General features: G+C 65.5%; 2 protein-coding genes across 4 annotated transcripts; one reads left to right on the top strand and one right to left on the bottom strand.

The window, feature by feature from the left end:
- Positions 1–2,149: 2,149 nt before the first annotated feature.
- On the bottom strand, positions 2,150–4,741 carry RASSF7 (Ras association domain family member 7). Of its 3 annotated transcripts, XM_069470416.1 has the most exons (6): positions 4,680–4,741; positions 3,987–4,117; positions 3,094–3,806; positions 2,815–2,937; positions 2,659–2,740; positions 2,150–2,582 (listed from the first exon to the last, which is right to left on the bottom strand). In XM_069470416.1, the coding sequence occupies exons 2-6, from the start codon at positions 4,108–4,110 to the stop codon at positions 2,551–2,553; spliced, it is 1,074 nt and encodes a 357-aa protein (XP_069326517.1). In that variant the 5' UTR covers positions 4,111–4,117; positions 4,680–4,741; the 3' UTR covers positions 2,150–2,550. The 3 variants fall into 3 exon arrangements, with proteins under 3 accessions (XP_069326517.1, XP_069326516.1, XP_069326518.1); XM_069470415.1 differs by having other exon boundaries at positions 2,659–2,937; XM_069470417.1 differs by lacking the exon at positions 2,815–2,937.
- A 1,445-nt stretch (positions 4,742–6,186) lies between these two features.
- LMNTD2 (lamin tail domain containing 2) lies at positions 6,187–10,964 on the top strand. Its single transcript, XM_069471837.1, has 15 exons — positions 6,187–6,248; positions 6,583–6,789; positions 6,867–7,025; positions 7,368–7,455; positions 7,583–7,738; positions 8,046–8,114; positions 8,199–8,287; positions 8,549–8,826; positions 9,071–9,167; positions 9,272–9,461; positions 9,540–9,659; positions 9,732–9,910; positions 10,188–10,307; positions 10,361–10,439; positions 10,564–10,964. The coding sequence occupies exons 2-15, from the start codon at positions 6,602–6,604 to the stop codon at positions 10,693–10,695; spliced, it is 1,944 nt and encodes a 647-aa protein (XP_069327938.1). The 5' UTR covers positions 6,187–6,248; positions 6,583–6,601; the 3' UTR covers positions 10,696–10,964.

Here is a 10,964-nt window from a genome sequence, read left to right as displayed (position 1 = left end):
GCAGGCCCTGTTTTCTCTCCCCGGCCGGAGCCAGGTTGGCAGAAAGAAAGAGGCAAACTTAGTCAAGGCCTCATGTGGACTTGGACTGGCCTTTGGAGACACCCTATATTAATGGGGTTGTCTCTGTCACCACAGTGTGGTGAGGCTCGGCAGGTGAGGGAAGGCTGTGTGTGGCCTTGGGTTCAGAACCTGCAGAGCACTGTCTCCCAGCAGGGCCTGGCTCTGCCATGACCCCATACACCAGGTGGGGTCCAGCCTCATCAGTGTCAGCCAGGTGGCCTGGCCTGGCTTGGCCCTGCCTTGCTGTGGACCTGGATATTTTGGGGAGCTCAGCCCTTCCTTACTTCAGCACAGCTCACACCATTTTTTTCAAAGTACAGTTTGAAACTCAGAATAAACTTCTCAGCAACCCAAAGGTTTGCTCAGTGATTTGAAGCACTCCAGCAACTTTTCTGAGCCATGAGATTTTGCTCACCTGGAACAGCCCCCGAGGAGGATGGCTCTACCCCCTTTCCCACCCCAGAGCACAGTGGGGACCCCTTTCTTGGTGGAGAAGAGCACTCATTAGCTTCTTCAGAGCCGGTAGCAGCAGACCAGAGATGGGTACCTGGGCAGTGGCTTCAAAAGGAACAGGTGGTCCTTGAAAACAGACACAGGAGGATGTGGCATGTGCTTTGCCAGCTCTGTTCCTGACTTCCCTTGAGAGGCTAGGGAATCTCAGGGGGGCTCACGGCTCTGGGGAGCCCTGCCTGTGTGCAGGGCAGTCTCTGGATGGCACCTGGCATTGCCCCCTGCGCACTTATTTTGGAAGATGAACCCATCCTAGGGCTTAGGCTGGTGCCCAGAGGTATGCCCAACCCTCCCAAGTGCCAGGAAGTGGGGAAGCAAGTCTCCCCCACCCAGGGCACACCCAGCCCAATTGACCTTTGCACTCCAGGCTCTGCCCCATGTGACCCTGTGCTTAGCCCTGTCTGGGGCCACAGGTTCAGGCTCCCAAGCACCTCCCAGGACAGGTGGCTGTGAGCCGGCCAGTGAGCTCAGGCAGCAATGTGGACAGGAGTGGGTTGGGCTAGGGGTTCTGGCTTGCAGACACCGGCATCAGAAGCCTCCTCCTGCTGCTTGGCCTCTCCCATCCCCTTCTCCCTACTCAGCCAGGAATACTCAGTTCCAGTTGCTCCCCACAGCAGTGGGCTCCTGCTCACCTGGCCTCTCAGGAGTGCCTTCCCCCAGCACCCATGAGTGGCTTCCTTGCTCCTCCAGCTCAGTACTTCCATGTCCCCTACGGTCTGCCCCAGAGGAAACAGGAGCACCTGATCCAGCTTAGGGGCCACCCCAAGAGAAAACTGAGTTCATCCTAAACTTGCCCACCCTTCAAACCCCGCACAAAGTCCCCCATGATCTAGGACATCTCTATTCTCTGTCCCCCAGTAACACCTATGGCTACACCCAAGCATCAGAGCCTCCCAGGTTCTGCTCATCACAAAAATTTCTTCTCCAACTCCAGCCATGGCCCGAGGAGCTAGGAGTGTGTGGCCCATCCTGAGGACCAGGGCTCTGCAGGAGAGGTGACAGCCAGCCCAAGGGCCCAGGCAGGGGCTGGGCTGAGATGTGGACACCACCCTGCCCCAATTTCAAAGCTGCAGGCTGGCAGCAGAGGCTTCATGCCCACCTGGGGAGGGAGGGGCAGCCCCTTCCTGCTGGTACCTAGCACCCATCCTGGGCCTGCTCTGTGTGAAGTTCCCTGGGCCTGGCTGACCTAGGAATCTGGGACCCGCCCCCACGAGCTTCAGCTCTCAGTAAACCTGACAGGCGGGTCTAGCTTGTCCGGGCATCCTCAGTTCCTGCTCTTGGTGGGGCACAGGCCAGGTGAGGGGGAAGAGGGGTGCAGATAGCGACCCACACCAGGGCTGAACCGGCTTGGCCCCACCAGGCTGGGGCCCTCAAAGGAGAGTCCCAGGGAGGGTGGGGCCCTGCAAGCCCCAGCCTTGGACCTTACTGAGCATTGGTCCCTGAGGGATGCCATTCTAAGGAGCCCCAGCTGTGGCCAGACCCGGGGCACTCCCCAGCACCCCCAGTGTGGATTGTCAAGTTCTAGACCTCACAGACCCCTCCCAGTTCAGCCTCAGCACATACGCAAGCTATTTTGGGCAGTTTATTGAGGTTTCAGTGTCAGGGTAGGGGAGGCGGCACACAGGTTCTTCCATGTACATACACACACAGTCAAAGACACCTCCCACAGGCAAGCATATATCCATAGGTTGAGCCCACTGTCCACGCAGCTCCCATCCCCAACATGGAGTCGTGGCCTTTGGGGCCTGGCAAGTTCTCTGGGGAGCTTTTCAGACTTGGAGGTCACTGGGATGATCCTCCCAGCACCCCTCAGGCCCCTGAAGCAGCAACCCCAGGGCTTCCCACTCCACAGGGGAGAAGCCTCTGTGACCACCCACGCTCCTTTCAGAGTCCAGGCTGGCTTGTCTCAGCTGTCCTCACTACTCTGTCACCAGAGCCTGGGGCTGGTCTGCTGTGGACACCACGCTGGGGCAGGAGCTGCTACCTCCAGGAATTCTGCCTCATGGGGGCAACTGTGGGGAGGACACAGGCTGAGTAGGTGCAGGCCAGAGGATGGAACGGGGTTAAGGGGAGAGGGGGCAGACATACCCTCAGGGCTCAGACTAGGCTTGAGGGCAGGACTCAGGGGGGGTCCTGGGAGGGGCTCTTCTCTTCCTGGAGCCATAAGGTCCTGTGGGGAGGGCAGATCAGCTTGAAGCTGGGCCAGGGCTTCACCTCCCAGCCTCCCCCGAGAACTGCTCTAACCTCTGGGGGGGCCCCGTCGGGCCGTGGGGGTGGCGGTAGTGCAGCCCCCGTCTGCTGGATGAACTGCTGCAGGTTGCACTGACGGAGCTCACGGTTCAGCTCCTCGAGCTCCTGGGCCTGGGCCTGGGGGCACATGAGACCCTCAGAGGGCATGGCCAGGGGTTTCCATGGCCCTTGTGCCCCACAGAGAGCACTCTTCCTAGTCTGATCCCGTGACCAACCCCCAAATCTGTGTCATGTCAGGGGTGGGGAGCAGTCAGGGGATCGGCTCTGGCTCACCTGCAGGGCACGCTCTGCAGCCTCCAGAGCCCGGCTCACCAGGGCCAGGCTGCCTTGCAACTCTGCGCTGTGCCGCTCCTGGATAGCCAGGTCCTGGCGCAGGCGCTCGGTGGCAGATGCCGTGGGTGAGAGGGGTCCAGGGGCCTCTGCAGCCAGCTGCAGTTCAGCTTCCAGGGTGCGGGCCTGGGCGTCCAAGGCCTGCAGCCGGGCAGCATGCTCTGCAGTGGCCTCACTCAGTGCTTGCAGACGAGCCTGCCCCTCTCGCTCTCGAGCCTGCTCCCGACGCAGCTCCTGCTCCCAGAAGGCCTCGTGGCCCAGCTCCTCTGCGTTCCTCTGCACTCTGACCTCCAGGCCCTGCAGGTCTGCCCAGCAGCCTGGTGTGGGTGCAGTGGGGGCCACAGGCTCGGGTGGTGAAGGGCTGGGTGCCAGCCTGGGACACCTTGGGCTGCAGGTCAGTGCTTTGCGGGGCTCACGGCCTGGTGCTGCCCGTGGCTTTGAGGGGAGACTGGCACGAACTGGACAGCGCTCTGGGGGTGGGCAGCTGTCTGAGGAGGGTCTTCCAGCCAGGCTAGGCCCTGTGCGCCTCAAGACAAACTGCACATCATTGGCAAACTGTCCGCAGGTAGCCTGGGCGCCCACTGGACACTCCTGTGGCAGCAGTTGCCGCTCCTTCTCCCTCAGACGCTGCACAAGCACAAAGCGGCCCGTCTGGCCTGGGGGAAAGGGGAGAGGATCACCTACGTCGCCCCACGCTCTGTCCACTTGGCTGGGGGAGCTAGGGAGTACAAGAGGGATGGGCACCAGCCCCATCCACCTTGGGGGAAAAATGGGGCTGGACCACTGGGCCCTCCCAGCTCTGCCTGTCCGGCCTGGCTAGCCAGCAGGGGACTCACCTATGGCTTGAGCTAGTGCAATGACCACTTCCTGGCAGGTGGTCTGCTCCGAGACGCCACAGACTACACGCTGGATGCCATCCACCCACACCTTCAGTTCCATGACCGTCAGCCCCAAGGGCATCCCGGTCCTGGGAAGAGGGCACAGGCCACAGGGTCAGGCCACAGAGTCGAAGCCTGGCCCCAGAAATAGTTCAGGGCTTCGGCCCCTCAGCGTGGGCCCCGCGCTCCCGCGCCCAGCCCCGCCCATAGGCCACGCGTTCCTGGAGTGGCCGGGAGGGCCGTGGTCCAGCCCTCCAGGGCACTTCGAGGCTCCCACCCCTCCCACCCTCGACCTCCAGCTCCTCCGCAGCGCCCCGCTCCCGGAACAGGGCGAATCATTAACCAGTCGGGACTTCCTGTTCCCCACCGGCTCAGAGCGCACCGCCTCCCCCGCGGGCGGCGGCCGGCTGCCGTCCTGGGCACCCCCACGCCGGCCTCGCCGCCGGGCGCCCCCAGGGAGGCATCTTCCCGGGCCGCGGCCGAGACCCCTCCCGACCTCCCGCTCCCGACCTCCGTGCAGCCAGCGCGCCGCCCGCCCGTCCCGGCCCGCAGCCCCGGGCACCGCACGCGTCTTGTCCGCTCCCGAAGAACGCAGCGGGTCGGATCTGGCGCCAGCCGGCGCTCGGGAGGCTCGGGACCCGCGCAGCTCACCTGGGCGCTCGCCGGCCTCCGGGCCTGGGGCGCTTCGGCGCCGCCGCAACCTGCCACCCCCAGCGCCGCGGCTCTCCCCGGCCCCGCGCCCCCATTGGCCCGCAGCCTGCTCGCCCCGCCCCGCCGCGCCCCCATTAGCTCCCGGCTCGTGCCTCCCGCCCCCGCCCCCGCCCATTGGCTACCTCCGCCCCGCTCCGTCCCGCCCCATTGGCTCGCCGCCGCGCCCCGCCCCCAGCGGCAGCCAGGTGAGGGCGGGGCCAGCGGGCGCGGCGGGGCGGGGCCGGCGGCGAGGGGGACGGGGCCGACAAGCGCCGGGGGCGGAGCCGGCGGGCGCGGAGGGCAGGGCCGGCGAGCTCCCGGGGCTGAGCCGGCGGCTCGCGGGGCGGGGACGGCGGCGCACCTCTTGGCCGAGCCTGCCAACCGCGTGGAAGTGAGTCGGTAGCCGCTGTCCGCAGGCGGCGCCTCGAGCAGGTGTCTGGCCCTGCTCCGAGGCCGACTTCCTCAGCAGCCTTCCAGAGTGACGGGTTCCCGCCCAGGGAGGGGGCGCGGGGCTGGGGCCCCAACCCCCGAACTTCCCTGACCGGCCGGAGGGGCAGGGCCCGCGGCGGCAACCCCGGTGCGGGAGGGGCCGCCCAGACTGCCGGGACACACGCCTAGCTCTTCGCCTCAGGCTCCCCCCACCCCTCCTCCCGGGCGGGGTCCGGGGTCCTTCTGAGGTTTGGTCGCCTAGGCCAGGCCTCGCGCACAGGGAGGCGGCTTTAAGCTGCTCCTTCACCCTCCCTGCTGTCGCAGGTAGCAGGACCCGAGCCAGCTGGGCCGCTGGGGCGTTCAAGGCCTGTTCTGTCCCACTCAGATGCAGCTGAGGGCGTGGGAGGTCCTCCTGCTGCCTGTCCCCTGTGCCTGCATGGGCGACCCTACAGAACCGAAAATTGCAGGTCTGAATGATGTATAGATGTAGGGGTCATGGGGGCGAAGGCTGGGGTGCTTGGGTCTTGTGAGTCAGGTCTGGCACGCACTTTTGTCCTGGGGCAGAGGGAGTAATTGCCATGGTTATGGGAACATCCCCAGGGCTCCCTGGGGGTGGCCCAGGTGGTGGTCAGGGGCCGTGGAGAGGGGCTGGGAAAGGTGAGGCTTCCAGCTCGAAGGTCAGGTGGGTGAGCGCCAGTCACTCGGGCACAGAGGCTGTGTGTGGGGGACCACTGCTGCTTAGGGTTTCTCACTGCTCCCTGCTGCCTCCCACCCTCACATCCATGCTGGGTGCACTCCCAGGGCCACAGGCCCCCATACCCACCCATCGCCACCCTCAGGCTGGGGAGGGGCTTGGGGCACCTCAGGGTTGAGGTGTTGGCCACTCTGTGGCCCAGGGGTCTGCTCAGCGAGCTGGGCAGTGGCTCAGCCTCTCCCCATCTCCTCCAGTCCAGGCTGGCTTGGAACTCACCCGGGGCCCTAGTCTGGGGTCTCCCTGGAGGCTCCCGGTAACAAATAGCCCCTCCCCTTCTAGGTGCTGGTAACCATGGCAACGATATAATGCCCTTCTCTCTCCAGGCCTCCTTGGAGCTCAGGCCTCAGGTGAATGTTGGGAGTGGGGCCTTGGGTTGGCACCTCTGGGGTCATTTGCTCTAGGTTAAGGGCAAGGGTGGTAGGGAGGACACAACAGGGAAACTTTCCCTGGTGGGTGACCTGCTGGCCTGGCCTGGTCAGAAACACACAGGTGTGGACTCCCACGTGACCACAGTCTGGTGTCCTGTCGGGTAGACAGGCCCACATACGGGCCTCCTCCGAGAGTGATGCCCTGTGAACTGGCAGTGCTGCCTGGATCTCTCCAACGTGTGTGTGTGTGTGTGTGTGTGTGTGGCACCACACAAGGAACACAGGGCAGACTCTGCCCCATCACCCCTCCCAGCTTCCCAGGAACACCAAGAATGGCCCCGGAGTCTGGCCAGGAGGCTGAGGGAGCCAAGGAGGAGGCACTCCTATCCCTGGCAGATCGAGAGCCGGTCAGTGGTGACCTGGGGTCTCCAGCTGGCACACCTGCAGACCCCACAGTTCCCACGTGCCCACAGGACACCAAGCCCCACCCCACACCGGTGGTCTGTCCTGTCAACTTGCGGTAAGGAGGGGAGGGAAGGGTGGTCAGCCTCCTGGGCAGGGAGGTCTGGTCAGGCAGCAGGGGTGCTGGTATTGCAGGTTGGCCCCAGAGTCCCTGGACCCCTGCACCCTCCGGCTGCTGTGGAGACAGCGAGAACTGGAAATCCAGGCCTTGCGGTGGGCAGTCCAGAATGGCCAGAGTGCCCGGCACTGTCGCATCCTGCAGGAGGTGCTCGGCCTCCCCACCACTGCTGAGAGGTCAGCAGCAAAGCCCCCAGCCCAACCCGGCCCCTGTCCTGGCCCTAGCTCCTGGTTCCTCTCTGACCCCAACCCCAACCTGAGCCTGAGCCTGAGTCTGAGCCAGGGCCTGAGCCTGGGTAAGTTAACATGCCCTAACCCTAACCCCAACCCCAACTCTCCCCTGCCCCCCGACATGACCCCTGCCCAGAGCTGGCAGAGCCTGCCCTGGCCTGCAGTACTGTGTGCCCACAGGCCAACATGACAGTGGAGCCTGTCCTTGCCCCCTTCTTGGCCACTGATCCACCCTCAGGAGCCCTTGCTCGACCCAGAGGCAGGCTGCTGAGATTGCCCCTCTCCCAGGAGTTCCTGCAGTCAGGAAGAGTTCCTGCAGAACCAGGTCCAGAAGCTGACCCTGGAGCTAAAAGAGCAGAAGGAACAGGCCCAGCGGGTGAGGCGGGTGGGGTAAAGGAGTTGGGCAGGGCACCGCTGCCTTGGGGTTAGCCAGGCTGGGGCTGGGTCTGCAGAAGGCCCTGTGGCCCCCTAACCCATGCCCCCTCCCCCCAACCCGGGATCAGGAGAAGGAGGACCTGGAGGAGCGGCTGCTGCAGACCACCAACACACTGCAGCAGCTGGAGGCCGAGCTGCAGACCTTCCAGAAATCTTGCCTCCTACGGCTGGCTCAGTCCTCGTGGGTGGGCCGAATGCTGCGATCCCAGACTGGCAGCGTGGAGGTGAACCCACCCTTTTCTCCCTCCTGCCTCCCAGCCCCTCCACCCCTTCTTGGACCTCCCTTGGGCTGGGCAGCCAGCGTGTCCCCACTCCCATCAGGTGCCTCTGCCGGGGCACCCTAGCCTGCCTAGAGGCCTGCCCCATCACACTGCCTCTGGGACCCTGGCCTCTGGCAGGGAAGAATCATGTGGTCTGTGGTCACACCCACCTGACACACAGGGCCCGTGAGGTCAAAGGGGAGAGGTGCTTTGGGGGAGGGGTGCCCTTCCCCCCAGCCCCTGCCCACTGGCCTCCAGTCCGCTCTTGCAGGTGGTGACGGCAGAGACCCTGATGGACCCCAGTGACTTCTCTGATGACCAGACCCCCCCTGCCGGGGAGGTGAGCTAGGTCTTCCACCAGTGTGGTCAGGGCTCTGGAGCCCTGCAGGAGGGGAGCGCCACGTGCCTGTTATTTCCCGGCCAGAGTTTCCGGCTGGAGGATGTGGACTGGAACAGCATTGCCCATCGGTACCCCAACCTCTTCACCAACATGGAATCCACCTCAGGGCACAAGTAACTGCACTGGGCAGGGACTCCCTAGGGGCCAGGGGAAGGGAGGGCTTGCCTTGGCAGATGTAGACCACGTCCAAGTTTTCCCTAGACAAGTCACTTAAACCACCCAAGCCTCGGTTCTCTGATCTGTAAAATGGGTTAGGGATGCAGGGAAAGGGGTCTGGGCACAAGCCAGGGTGCCCCACTGCCCTGGGGAGGCTGGCGGGGGCAGGGCTAGGGGCTGGGAGCAGGAGCAGCCAGCCAGCAGATCATGGCCCACAGGCAGCCCCTGTCACCCCCACTGCTGGACACATGGGGCTTGGAGTCCCCTAGCAAGCGCATGGAGGGGTGCCACAAGAGCGTCGAGTGGAGCACCCTGCCCTGCATGGGCACCAGCAGCTCAGGGGGTGCAGACTCGGACTCCAGCAGCGGCCAGTTGGGCGTGCCTTTCCGTGTGCAGAAGGTCACAGGGCACCCACCCCGGTCGAGGAGCTTTGCTTCTGAGCAGAGCCAGGCTCATCTGAGGAACTTCAGCAGAGACTTGTCCTTGGGGCAGGAAGGTGGAGTAAAGCAGGTCTCCCCTGTTACCCTTCGCCCACCCTCAGGGTCTCCGCCCAGAGTCCTGTAGAACTGTTCTTCGGCTGGTGGGGTCCAGCCACCCCTCTGCCCGGGATCTGACCCGTGGTCCTGCTCCCTTCCCAGGATGACCCGCAGGGGTTGCAGGTCTGCTCTGGCCTCATGTGGGACATCCCCATTGCACGTACCATATGGGGATCCCCTCTCCTAAAGGACTCCTCTCCCTAGATTTGCAGAAAACCCACTCTGACCAGCCTAGTAAGACTGTCTTGGCGCGCGAGCCCAGCTCAGACCCCGACCAGCAGCGTTTCCGGCCTAGACCAAGGTGAGGGGGCGACCCCAGCCTGGTCTTCATAGCGGGCCAGAAGCGTCAGCTGTTCGGGGGTGTGGACCGCGCATCTCGGCACAGCGCTCCCCTCCCTGCCCCAGCCTGACCGGCTGCCGCCTGAAGATCGTGGAGGTGAGCCACCGAGAGAAGTTCGTTCGCATCCTCAATCAGTCTTCGGAGGACACGGCCGACCTGGGCGGCTTGGTGCTGAAGCAGCTGGTGCGCGACTTCCCGGTGTGCACTTACCGCTTCCCGCCCTGCACACTGCTGGCGCCTCGGCACCACATCACGGTGCGCCCCGCTCCCCCAGCCGGCGCGGCCCGCCTGCCAGCCCGGGCGCCGCTCACCCGCCACCCCGCGCCATTCCAGGTTTGGGGCGAGGGTCCTGGCAGCGCCAGGCATCAGCCACGCCTGTCCTCGGGCCACCAGTCCGTGCACTTCCGTGGGGACAGCTGCCGCCTGACGCTCCTCCTGAGCCCCGGGGGCGAGGTCAGTGCAGGCCCACCTGGGGGGGGTGGCTGGGTAGCCTGGGCGGTGAGGGCGACCCACGCGCCCTTGCAGATCCTCAGTGAGTACCAGGTTCCGCGCTGCGTGGCCCCAGTCTCAGAGACCTTTGCTGACAACACCGACCTGTCCATCGACTGCTTCCCGCTCTCCGATACCTGCGAGCAGCCGCGCCGGCCTCGACCCCCGCGAAAGGCCCGGGTGCGGGGGGCCCGAGGCGGTCGCCGAAGGCCAGGGTGGGGACCCCGGGTCCCTCGGTCCCCTCCTCCTCTCCAGGCCCCGCCCCAGCAAAAACCGTCCCGGACTCCCTCACTAGGCCTCCCTCCGCCAGGACCGCTGACCTGGCTCCATGCTGTCCAGGACCACCATCTCCCCCCCAGGTCCCGCCCCTGCCGGTGCCCGCGCCCCAGTTGTCCAGGACGCCCCTCCGGCCCTCCCCTCCCCATGCCCGGTATTGCCAGGACCGCCTTTCGTGGGCTGGCTGCAGCCCTCATGACGCCCTCGCCCCAGCAGGACATGGGGCACCTTGCCACTTCTGAGCGCCCGCAAGTTCTTCCCCCCGCGGAAGGTACCGGCACCACCCGAGGGCGCAGAGCCCCGCACTCCGAAGCAGCTGCCTGCCATCCCGGGTGAGCGCGGAGACGCGGAGGGAGGCGCGGGCCCGGGGGTTGGCGCGGGCAGGACTGACCCACCCCACCACTGCCCCGCGCAGAGGACGGGCCGGGCCTCGAGGACCGCCAGGTCCGGAAGGAGACCAACGTCCGGGTGAGTGAGCGCGCGGGGGTGCGGGCTACGGGGTGCCCCTCCCCACCCACCTGGGGTCTTCGCCCTGCCCCCTCCCGCCCCTCCCGGCTCCCCTGCCCCGCGCGCTCTCAGGCCCCGCCCCTAGGTGTGCCGGAAGAGAGTGGACCCCGGCTGCCCGATGGTGGTGCTGTCCGTGCAGACTACGGCCGAGAGCAGATACGGCTTCCGCTTCCTAAGCTGCCCGCCGGTCACCGCGGACAAGTGCCGGCGGGCCTAGGCGCGCGGGAGGCGCGGGAGGCGCGGGAGGCGCGGGCTGGGCGGGCAGCGCTAGCTGCAAGCTTTATTGAACCAACGTTGCCCACAAAGTAAACCGCACTTAAGCACACCTGAGAGTCGGAAATGATTCGCTTGGTTTCTGTCCGCCCCATCCCTGCATGGGAACCCCACAAATCCTCTAAGGACCGAGTCCTGGCTGCACCCGGGTGGTCTAAGGCAAGCACCTCGGACCCAGAGGCAACTGGAGGGCCCTAAAGCAGAGGATGGACT

This window comes from Eulemur rufifrons, chromosome 6, assembly GCF_041146395.1.
Source record: "Eulemur rufifrons isolate Redbay chromosome 6, OSU_ERuf_1, whole genome shotgun sequence".
Classification (NCBI taxonomy): domain Eukaryota; kingdom Metazoa; phylum Chordata; class Mammalia; order Primates; family Lemuridae; genus Eulemur; species Eulemur rufifrons.
The sequence above is the reverse complement of the archived record's forward strand: the minus strand, read 5'-3'. Positions and strand labels throughout refer to the sequence as shown.